General features: G+C 38.8%; 1 protein-coding gene across 1 annotated transcript; it reads left to right on the top strand.

Annotated features, from left to right (window-relative positions):
* Positions 1–6,686: 6,686 nt before the first annotated feature.
* On the top strand, positions 6,687–9,724 carry LOC139718811 (uncharacterized). The gene is made up of 2 exons (XM_071630276.1): positions 6,687–6,776; positions 8,122–9,724. Exon 2 carries the CDS (start codon positions 8,137–8,139, stop codon positions 9,460–9,462), a length of 1,326 nt encoding a protein of 441 aa, XP_071486377.1. The 5' UTR covers positions 6,687–6,776; positions 8,122–8,136; the 3' UTR covers positions 9,463–9,724.
* Positions 9,725–12,466: the final 2,742 nt, after the last annotated feature.

Below are 12,466 nucleotides of genomic sequence, written 5' to 3'. Positions count from 1 at the left end.
CTTTTTGACGCCCAGTTTAATGGAACCAGCACACGATTCTGTATTTCACACCTGCCTTTGTAATGTTGGCATTGTATGATATCAGTTACTGTCCCAGCAAGTTGTCATGTCTTTAACCTTAAAGAGATTGTTATCCTCCATAGAGAACTTTTGTACATAATACGAGTGCTAGAGTATTTAGTTAAAGCAATCTATGTGAAGCGACCAAAGCTGAATAAAATTTCATGTGGAATATCTTAACATCCTTTCCACTGCAGATTAAAAATACACTGTATTCTTTTACTAACATCTTGAAAAGTGTATGGCTCCTAGGTAACAAGCAGTATACAGTGACATGCTAATGCATGTCAGACTAAAAACATGCACATTTAGTAGCAATTCTTCTGGCTGCAGCAAATGCATGTTTAATAAATTATGTCATAAAGACCAAGGGCAGCAAAAAGCAAAGGCTTGTTTCATATAAAATACCTTGTTTTTAGTCCAAAATCTTTATATGTATCTTGAAGCAATGGATCATGATATATATAATGCTTTTCACGTTGTACTCCTCTGTGTATTTTGTTTTTTATGCACAAGAGGGTAAAGTGAAAATGTTTAAATTCTGCAACCAAATGATTTACCTACTATACTGTATGATGCACCAATCATGCAGGCTTTATTCAAGCTATCTACAATGAAGATATTTTGTCATACATATACGTGTACCTACTTTTCATGGTGTCTGATGATACAGTATTTGTGTCAACTTGACCTGTCCATTTTACATGCATTTTAGCCAATATTTCCAGCTGATATCAAATGTTTAGCTTGCATTAATATCTTATGTTATCAATAACCTCAGCATATACGTTTTTCAAACTGCTGAATTGTTAATATTTGTGAATGTTAAATTGACTGTACAATCTCTATGGTGCAGAAAATGTTTATTGTGATTATTTCATTGCGGGCAGAATAAATTCTATTACACTTGAATGCGTCTTTTTTTCACTTAGTGCTTCTGTTTGTTGTTTTGTGCTGTATGTGTAAAATATACTTTCCCAAAATCATTGAGTGAGATTAGAGATGTAATGAGTCATTACACACAATCTTTTCTGCTAGGTATATGCCTGTATATGCATGTATACAGACAGACCTATCCCCAACAGCTCAGTTGAGAACTGAGACACTTTTAGTGTGCTTGTAGGCGGGAGGTCATTGTAAGCATGTTTGATGTGGTAGCCATTGTAGATACATTAATTGTCCCATATGATTATGTATGCACCAGCAGAATGATATACATGTAGTACCCTATAGGTATAAAGCCAAAGTCTGTGAATCAGTGTGGCTAAAACAAGTGATCCAAGTAGTAGGTCAGCCGACAGTATACCAAAGCACAAGGCAGTAATCATTAGCTCCTGGTGAAATGCAAAGTTCCCATGGTGTCAATCAAATGTTGACTTTTGCTGATGTGACCAGGTCAGCCTCGTCCATGTGCAGAACTCTTTTTTTCCTAGGATTAGCATCGTGAATAGATAGCTTGCTCTCTCTCTCTCTCAACTTCATGTCATTTGGAGGATTAGCTTTCAATTAGCTAGCTGCAAAGTTCACCAGTTATTGTTAGATGCGTATCAGGGGTGGATCCAGAGGGGGGCGCACCTGGCATGCGTCCCCTCTTTATTTGTTGTTAAAACAAAAGAAATTTTAAAAAAATAATGAGATGAAACCCGGAAGTAGAATCAAAAATATTGTTTCCCCCTCCCCCCTTTACGGAATTCCTGGATCCGCCCCTGCATATTGACCATTAGGTGTTGTTACCTGAAGTGGGTATCTCACTATAGTTGCCGACCTGAGACATCCCGAGTCTCCCTTGTCATGAAGACGTCATGGAGATGCCTCCTGAAATCTGGCCAAGTCTCAAGAGGTTCGCAGGAGAATTGAATGTAATCATTTTTACAGAGACGTTTTTTTCATTGTCTAGCATGTTCTTGGACACGTCTCCGCAACCTGGCGTAGACCCATTGGCAATACCTCGTCGACTTTGCGGTAGAATATAAGGTATCCCCTTGTTTGGAGACATTGCGGAAGTTGCCCTGAAGTCACCTTCTTAGTGAGAGCACTAGTCATTTCTTCTTTTCTGTGGAGTTGTACGAGTGGCAACAAAGTCTTCTCCAGTGAGATAGGCCCTTTAGATGACTCTGCTGTTATATGGTATGACAAAAGGCAAGGAATTTTTTTGAGGGATGGAGCTAGTGGATGCAGAAATAATATAAAAACTATAACAAATGTTATTTATTCCACCAAACAATTCGTGAATTTTTTGATGTTTTAAACTTTTTTACATTAGCAGAAGTCAACATGGACACAGAACCAGAATTGTATGTAGTATATGTTAGAGGCCTTTAATCAGAGTTCAACGACATGTCTACGAAGGAGGTTCAAGAGATGGAGTTCCAACTAGCTATAATTATGCAAACAGTTGCCGGTTTTCTAGGGATGCCCAAAAAGAATTCTACAGGTGCATTTTAGCCTTTGATGACCGAGGTTTGATGCCGCGGTGGATAAGACTCCTGACTCTCAATCGGAGGACCCGAGTCCGATTTCCGCCCAGTGATTACGTCCTTGGACAAGATGTTTTTAGCCACCAGATCCCCCCTCAACCCAGGTGTATAAATGGGTACCTGGCAACGTCAGGGTAGTAATAATGTCAGGGCCCTCTGGTAGAGAAGTGGCAACACTGAAGTGGCTACTTTGGATGAATAAGACATTATCGTTGTTGTTGTTGTTATCATCATCATCATCATTGTTGTTATTATTAATTTTATTATTATTATTGTTATTACTATTATCATTGTTATTATTAATTTTATTACTATTATTATTGTTATTACTATTATTATCATTATTGTTATTATTATTATTATTATTATTATTATTATTATTATTATCTCTTTCTTATCCTGGAACCTTAGACTTCCAGTACTTTCTCAGGATTCGTGCCGTCCCCAGCAATGCTGCTTTTTGGAGCGTTTGCACTCGATCGGGCACACCAAGGTCGTCCAAGTGCCGTCGCAGCTGCTTTGGCGTTGTTCCGAGTGCTCCAACGACAATAGGGATCACCTTCGTTCTCATATTCCACAGGCGGCGAAGCTCTCTGGCAAGGTCTTGGTACTTCTATATCTTTTCCTTCTCCTTCTCAGCTACTCTGCTGTCTCCCGGTACCGCGACATCGACGATTGTGCACATCTGTCGAGCCCTTTCTACGACGATGATATCCTGTGCTGGATGACATTGTCAGTTTGAACATCGAAATCCCATAGGACTTTAACTTGATCATTTTCAGAAACTTTCTGTGGTTCGTGCATATACCATTTGCTCTCACATGGTATTTCATGTTTTCTGCAAAGCTACCAGTGAACGACTTGTGCCAGTTTGTCATGTCGTCTTTTGTACTCTTTTTGCGCCAGTTTACTACAGCCACATACGATATGTTGCACTGTCTCGTCTCTTTCTCGGCATATCCTGCATGCGGCATCCACATCTCTCTTCTGTATCTTGGCTTTCAGAGCATTTGTTGACAGTGCTTGCTCTTGGGCAGCGACGATCAGTCCTTTTGTCTCCTTCTTCAGTTCTCCTTTCTTCAGCCATAACCATGTGTCATTACTGCTGATGTTCTCCGTCTCTCTGCAAAACTGCCCGTGCAGCTGCTTTTCTCTCCACTTTGCGGATCTTTCTGTTCGTTTCTGGCTTTTGAAAGTAAGTGGATCAATGACGTTTACATTATTTCCACTTTCAACCAGAACGGCTTGAAGGAGTTTTTCCTCACTGCTGTTTATGTAATTGTTGAGGCTGATTTGCTCCATTTCGATGCAATCTGATGCACTCACGAGCCCTCGGCCTCCTTCTTTAGCAGTTCGCAGTAACTTTCAATATTTTCGGAAGCACATGTACAACTGTATTTAGTATGTAGAGAACAGGCCGTGCGAACAAAAATGCTTATTTTCTATGCGATATTGATATTATTTCTTCAGTCCCGGAGTATTGATAAGAAGGAGATATGATGAAGAATTGGTTCCATAACGTATATTTATCAAAAAGTTCCACACAGGATTTCAACATTTCCTCTGAAAGCAGGGATGTGTTACATAGATGGGGTTGCAACTCGTATAACTTCATGCAAACACATGTTTGTGTTCAAAGCGTGACAATGGATGCCTAATATTAGTACACTACGCCTAATTAAGTCATGCTCGATGCCGCTCTAGTTATGTAACGTTTACACCATGTCCCCGACGGCCACGACAGCCCCGTTTGCCCGAAACTTAATGCGCCTGGGGTTCATGGGATATTCTCCTGTTTTTTCCCTCCGTATTTTCGTCTTGTTTGTTATAGTCCTCACTCCGGTGAACATGTAGCTATCAGAGACCGTTCTCAGGTCGTCTGGTCAGGCTAGACTACATAATATTTTCTGTCGCATCCCACCTCTACGAACTGCCTCCACGTTTTGTCACGGTGTATTCTGTCACGCTTTGTTGCGTTTACCCCGTTTTATTATACGGCAAATAAGCTTTCTCATTAGCACCGGGACTGCCGTAGCAAATTTTTGACAGTTTCAAAATCTGACATGACATCCACGGCAATCTCGGCCTGTCACGTTTGCCCATCCCGTCTCACCCCGTTGTCTCACGTCCATCCCGTTTTGTCTACGGTGATAGCCTGAAATGAGACTGCCGTGGCCGCCGCGAACATGGTGGAAACGCAGCATTACAAGACGAAGTTTGGAGAACGCATTTCACTTTTCATTGAATTACAAGCTTTATTTCACCGTATGAATACTCGAATTGATTTAGAATAGTTTAGGATTAATTCAATATCTACTGCAACACGACGCAGTGAGAGGGGAGAAATGTCAACGGAAGCGTCTTCTTAACATCCTCGTCGCAAATCTAAAGCTCCTTTACCAAGCAAAGCCCAACGTTGTCATGAATCCTCTGGGCAATTCGCAGCGGGCACATCAGAAAAGTGACGATCGAATGCCAGACCTTTCAACCATTGTTGGATAAACTCCTCTTCGACTTTGATTCCCTGGTGATGCTCCGCACTCCTGACAACATATTTCACTGAGAAATTACTCTGGGACAATTATATCCCTTCATGACGTCATGTTCTTCATTTGATATCTGATAATTATAATCTTCATCGGGATATTACAAGTCCCGACACATGGGAAGGACTATATTGCGTGGTTTCAGTAATATTTTGATCCCGTGAGCATATTCTGTCCATATAGTTTGTTACTCTTATGGAGTGGGAAAGACTATGTAAAGGGGAAAATGATGAGGGGAAATGGACAGTTCCTTAGGTTAGCGCAGAACACTCGTACACATGCATGCACTTTAGCCTGTTATGTACTTCTTGTTCAAGCCGTAGTGGTAGTGGAATACACCATGCAACTACTTCTATCATTGAGTGTGCAATTGTTTTAATGTATGTATGATTTTTAAATTACTGAATGAAAAATGAATACTGAAAAGTAGTTGTGTTGGCGTGTGTTTGTTGTTGTCTGTGTACAAACGAAAGCCAGAAGGGCCAAGAAGAGAGGAAGTCTTGAGAGAAATATCACACATTTGAGGGCAGCAGACTGACCTGAGAGAAATATCACACACTTGAGGGCAACAGACTGACCTTTGTACTAGTGTCCCTGTATTGAGATCCCAGGGCACACTACTTTGTACCGCAGTATTCCCTGAGTACTCTCACATCGTTTTACCATCATTACTCGTCACTGTGGAAAGTACATGTATCTTGTCAACACTATGCACTACAATCGATGTAGAATAAAAGAAGTAGAAAAAGGTATTTGTGTGTGTGTGTGTGTGTGTGTATGTGTGTGTATGTGTGTGTGTGTATGTGTGTGTATGTGTGTGTGTGTGTGTGTGTGTGTGTGTGTGTGTGTGTGTGTGTGTGTGTGATAGAGTTAACTGCAGCACAGCCGCTATCCGATGCACTTACACTGTTCGGGATGTGATACAACCGTATAGGATTTCTACTGCACTTTTAATTTGACCAGCTTTAGATAACAACTAACTAGATTCAATGAGATATGGGCAATAACATCGATAGAACTAACGTCTGTTTTAACTTGCCTCATTTTTGTTACTAATACCCAGTGATCAGCCACAAGCAGATCGGGTTGCAGATATCTGAAGGCATTAAAACATTACTGAGTAGTTCCTTTGAATATTGCATCTATGATGATTGTAATACAGCATAAAAAAATGGGGTAAGGGGTAATCAGAGTGGAACGATGAATGTACGCATACACGTAACATGTGAAACAGTTTCAGCAACCGTTAATAGTCTTTACGTGTTGCAACCTGTAATCAAGCACCTTTTCTCTGAAGGCAGAGGGCAACTGTGTATAATTATCAGTATACTGAGTAGCGTGTTTATGGTCGCTTGTGTATGTACATTAAATCATAACAATGTTCGCAATTGAGCCAACGCTTCCTTTCAGCTCTAGAAAATGAGTATGATAGCTTTCCGAAAGGAACATACCCGTATCCGTATTAGGACAAGCAGGAAATACGTTTTCTATCACGGAAAGTGGGAAGTGGGTGAGCGACCTTTCGTCAGTGAAACTAACTCTACTCGCAATGCGCTGTGCAGAAAATATAATCGATATTGTGTACATTGCACACTGTAGCTATGTGCTAAAGTATCTATCCCGTTGAAAGAGATGGACTTTCTTGTGAACGTGTGGTGACTAATTTTCAAACCAGATTTTCCCGAGTTTTCAGGTAAGTTTTCTGTTAGCACGATACGCTTAGTTTATCATGTTTTCAAACATAATCCACGCTTTTTGGCTCAGCATAATTCGTCGACTCTGATGTAAAGAGGATAATAATTTCGCTTTTTAATTCTGTACGATGCAAGTACGTGTAGTATGGATGGCGTGTGGGTACCGGAGAGAAATCAAAATCATTGGAATTGTTTTCTCTTCTGTATAGGCCTATATTTTGTGTGTGTACACGTAACGTCTGTTTGGCTAGGACTATAGATAATTTTGTAAAGCAAGGGAAAGGAGAAAATACGCCTAGTATCTGTTGTATGGAAAAGGTGCAATCAAACATAAGTCAGACATTAGCCAATTGAGTTTCAGAGATTTATTTTTGATTTCTGACTTATGTTTGATCTAAACTTATATGCAACATGGCCCACGTCATAAACCTTGCCCTCAGCTCATCATATTAAAACTGCAATACACACAATGTTCTAAGTTGCGCGTATCAAAAAAAGATCCAAACGAGTAGAAGCAGACGGGGATCGAAATGGGATCACACGAACACTGTGTCACATATAGCATGTGGTGATGATCTATACATAATTCTTCCCTAATATAGCCTTGTAACCAGTAACGACTTCTGCCAGTCTGCGGAAAGGGTGTAGTATACGTGCTATATTATTGACCACACAAAGATTTTAGGATTAAACTACACGCATATTGGGGGTGAGTCCTGAGGGATTGACACCACCTTATCTCATTAGGGCATGTGGGTAGGACATTCGGTCAAGTATGTGGAAATTTAATATTCCATGACTTCCTTGATTTACCCAGTGATTTTAATGAAACTTCTAACAATCTGTTCAACAACTTTACTCTATTTATGAAAAAAAAAATAAATCTATTGAAATCAACTTGAACATGATGTACATGGGATTGTTTTTTCAAACTAATTAAACACTGTATGCTATGTATTATACAAAGCAAATATAATAGGGCCTGCATGTATCAAAATTTGGCAAACATGGAAGTTGTGGATTACTTACCATATGACGTTTCAAAACGAAACGTTAAAAAAATACTATTTTGAACGACAAGGTCGTGCTCAAGAAAAACTTTACGATACGGGAAGACACATGGTTGGACGATATGAGTTTTGGATAACCATCGATAGAGATGATGTCAACCCCTTTTGTTACAAGAGTAATTTCAGTGTTGTTATTCATCAGTGTTTGTGAAAGGTGGCGAAATGTCCTCTTTTTCATTCTAACGAGTTTCCAAGCTACACAAGACCTTGTAGACTTAGAACACCCAAGATAGAAGGAGAGTTCATACAGATTGGTTTTGATTTCTGTCTGCAGAGAAGACTGGTTGCAATGGCCGAAAGACCAACTCCAACTCATCAAAAGCTCATATGCCCTCTCTGTCTGGAGCTTTTTGAAAAAGCGACTGTCTTGAACTGCGAACATACTTTTTGCAAAAAGTGTCTGAAGGAATATGACAGAACTCACTCGGGATGGGATAATATGGTCTGTCCACTGTGCAGACATCCTACACAGTTCGACAAGCGCAGAGTTGATGGACTTGTTGCAGACACCACGATGGACAGGATTATCGAAACCGCCAAAGCTGTGTGCGCTTCGAATGACGCGAAGTCAACGTGCACGGCTTGTGCAGGGGATATGCCTGCTGTTGCCTTCTGTGGAAATTGTGATGCTCTTTTATGCCAAGCTTGTCTGGTGGGACATGAGCAAATGAAGGCGCTGTTCAAGAATCATCATGTCGTCTCAATGTGGGATATGCGAGAAATTCTGAGTCCTGGTCGCGCAAGAAGTGGAACTTTGTCAACCCTCAGAGACGCCAAGTTTCACCAAAGTGTTGGGGAGAGCCTGTCGTCATCGTTACAAACTCTCAGGCTCAGAGTTATCAAAGAAATAAACTTACAAGAAGATATGGAAAGCATGGTAGCAATGTCACCTGATAAACTCGTCGTTGGTTATGCTCACAAGCCCATGGCTGATGTGTATTCTACGTCGGGCATCCGATCTGGCAACTTAAGGTTAGGCATTGATAAAACTCAGTGTATCGCCTTTCTTCAAGACGGCCGGCCGGTGGGTTCGCATGGAAAGAATATGAACATAATACGAATTTTCAACATTGATGGCACTCCGACATGCAGCCAGTTCAGATGTCCGAAAGGAGAGTCTTTGTGTCAAGTTGCTGCTGGTCAAAACGATGTCATCTACGTAGTAAATGGAAACAATAAAGTTTATTTATTCCACGAAGGCTCCGACGCACCTCAAACAGTACTCACAACAGGCGACATCGAGCCACGGCAAATTTGTGCAGACTTCCAGGGCACAATGGTGGTCAGCTCGTGCTTCCTATCTCCAAGCAAAATGACAGTGTTTGGGATAGACGGACAGGTTATCGGAACTATTACGGCTTCTCAGGAGGACGAATTTCTGTATCCTGCCGTCTGCAGTGGCAGTAAGCTACTTGTAGCTCGCGTAAAATTCTTTTCAGAAACAGTGGAACTTGCACTTTACGGTGTAGAGGGCGCTAATCTCGTTGAAACAGGTCGCTGCACTCCACTGAAGCTGACTGAGATACGATCACCATGGTGTCGACTCGTTAGCCTTTCAAACAACACACTAGCTTTCGGGAGTCATAGGAAAATCTATTTTCTTAAGATAGAATAACCTTATACTAGAACCAAGGAAACGAAATTAACTATATTCTGCAGGACTTGATTTTCTGGTAATAACTTTTTTCTATTTTGAATGCTTGATATTGATAGTGTCATATCTGAGCTATCGATTGCTCTCGAACAAACCAGAGAGAGAAGAGGTTATGTGCCGATTGTTGTGAGTGTACGTGTGTTTCGAAAGTTATAGATACATTTATAAAGGCAATTTATACCTAAAGTGTATGAAAGTAGACAAGACTATGGAATGATATAATTTCTGGAGGAATTCGTCATCAAAAATGTGATTAAACACAAATGTCATTCAACGTATTTAATTCAAGAGTAATCTGTACGAAGAGTGTGAATGTGGAAGAAAAACAAAAAGGAAATATCTAAATCAAAAATATAATTAAGTGTGATATAAAGATGAAAAAGTTATGGGATTTTATGAAGAAGACGATACATAAGTTTACACTAAATATTCTTTTTTTAAATAGTTTAAGAGAATGCAATGGGTACGAAAAGAATAAGAATCATAAACCACGCCGGATAATTTGCTTATACCAACTGCTTTTTTTCATTAAAACAGAATTCTGAAAATTTCAGAGCTGTTTTGTTATAATCTCGAAATTTTCATGTATAAGATAACAACTAATGAACTACTATCTGTTTTTATCCACATGTTCAAAAGAAATCGCTCTATTCACTGTTATCCCACTCGCCAGAGTGACGCCTATCACCTTCCCCGTACTCTCACTATTTTTGTTAAGAAAACAGTTATATTTACTGGACCCAGATATTGGAATGACCTCCCTCAAGATATTATTTCTTCCTTATCCCTATTTACCTTCAAACGCAAATTAAAACAGCCATTACTTGGATACACTCTAACAGGCTTTTAGCAACTTTTTTTTTGTTGTTGTACTCCCAGTCTTTTGTCTTTGTCCGCAGCACCAAGTTATTTGATGGTACCGATACATTAAACATATATCATTCTTTTTCAAACACAGCGAGATATGTACAGTCTGGTTTGAACGATATTCATGTGGTTCATTAGTTCATTCTTTATATTGATTTTTGTACTGGTATAATTTTAGTTGGTCAAGATAAACGTATCCGTTCTCCGTATAATTCTATGCCTATGAATTCGGGAACCTACAGTTTTACAAGAGCTATAGCTTTCATGTAGGCCTTATCGTATTTCTGATATTTACTTGTGACTTCCTCAGATGATATGACCATATACACTTGTGTTAAGTATGTTTTTGACTTATTCTTCATCTTCTTCTTCAATCATTAGATATCGTTGTATATATTTTGTATTCTTGTTTGACTGTCAATCATTTTGTAATCTCATCATTGAGAAAGTGGAAATATGAAATAAATTTGAACTGAAATAAACTGAACTGAAAAGAGGAAGGAATAGAGATTATGAGAATAAGTCTTGGGATATGAAGGTGGAGAAAAATTTACAATACTTTAATTATTTTAATCAAAATAACAATAATGAAAATATTTCCGAAAAAATAAAAACCGTGGACGATATCTGAAATGTAGTGATGGAAAAAAAATAGCTGGAGGAAATAATGACCTTTTTTATCGTAGATTTTGTCAGCAGAGCAGACATCGAGAATTCAGACCATTGTAATGATAACTCTTTAGCATCCTGTGGAGGACCTACAAACAATGGTAAATGACTTTTGTAGGAATTTGAAGGAGATAAAACCAAAAGGTGACCTTGAAATGATGGGCAGTGATACTTCCACTATCAAGTCTTATGAAACATTTTGGCTGGACATTGGAGAATTGGTAACAAAGGCCTTAAGTAAAGAACATTAATTAGGGGAATTGTCATCTTCACAAAGAAAAAACAATAACCAGTTATTCCGTTGAAAGCGAAAGATTTAAAAAAAAAAGATTATTTCTATTCGTTGGTAAACAAAATTGAATGAAGACCGTTACCTCCTTTATTATGTGGATTAAAACAAGATTCTAACGAAAAATTGTATGGAAAAAGATCGAAGAAGCACTAAATGAAACTATTTTGGGAGATCAAGTATAGGCAGTACGAAGGGGAGAAAAATTAGGGGGATCTTACAAATTGCCAATTACACGATTCTTTACACATTCATCAAAACGTTCAGGGACTTCTGCTTTGCATTTTTTTTTTCGAAAAGCTTTCGAATCTGTTTCGCTTCAATATCCATACAGAGTCTAGCAGTCTTTTTTTTTTCTAATTTGACGCATCTTCCTAAAGAATGGTCAAATTTGTATGAAAAAAAAAATAGTTAAGTTGTGTTTTTGACGGAGAGGATTTCCAGTTATTTCAAAGTGAAGAGGGGTGATCTACTATCTCTATTTATTCTATTTATCTATCAATCTATTCTATATATTTGCTCTATCTATTCTTTTTCGAAAGACTTGTGCTCATAATAAACACTACAAGTTAACGTCGGCCAGTCAGCCAGTCAGCTGAATTGGCATATTTGCACTCCTTATACCTATTTGTCTTATGCATTGAAAATAATGACACACAGACTAAGAACCGGCAATTCTAAGGAAGAAATTAACTTCAGATATAAGGAAATTAAATCAGTTCTCCATGCAGACGATACATAACTACGTGTATATTGTACATAACGTAGATGCAATGAATAAGCCAAACAAATTATTTCAAGACGTTGGAAAAAAAGTGACTTAAGGTAAATAAGAGTAAGATCAATACATTGTGCGCAGGATTATGCCAGAACTTGAAATGAAATTTTCTTGAAGTGAAACATTTGACTTTATGAAGATATTAGGGGTGCTCTTTTCCTTCCGGACCCAATGTAAGAAAAAAAAATGGAATAATCAAATCGTTTTTGGAAGTAAAAAATGTAACTTATATGGAGAAGTTGCAGGTACTCTATGTGTACATTTTTTCCGGAAATCATATATTGAGGGTGACGCACTCCTGTCCCAAGATGTGTTCATGATGAATATCAAATGCGTTGGGCTCTGATTTTATATCGAAAAGG

The sequence above is a fragment of the Diadema antillarum genome, unplaced genomic scaffold (assembly GCF_040938485.1).
Source record: "Diadema antillarum isolate AM-2024a unplaced genomic scaffold, OU_Dant_1.0 scf00000099, whole genome shotgun sequence".
In the NCBI taxonomy this organism is placed as follows: Eukaryota; Metazoa; Echinodermata; class Echinoidea; order Diadematoida; family Diadematidae; genus Diadema; species Diadema antillarum.
This window is presented reverse-complemented; position numbering and strand designations above follow the sequence as displayed.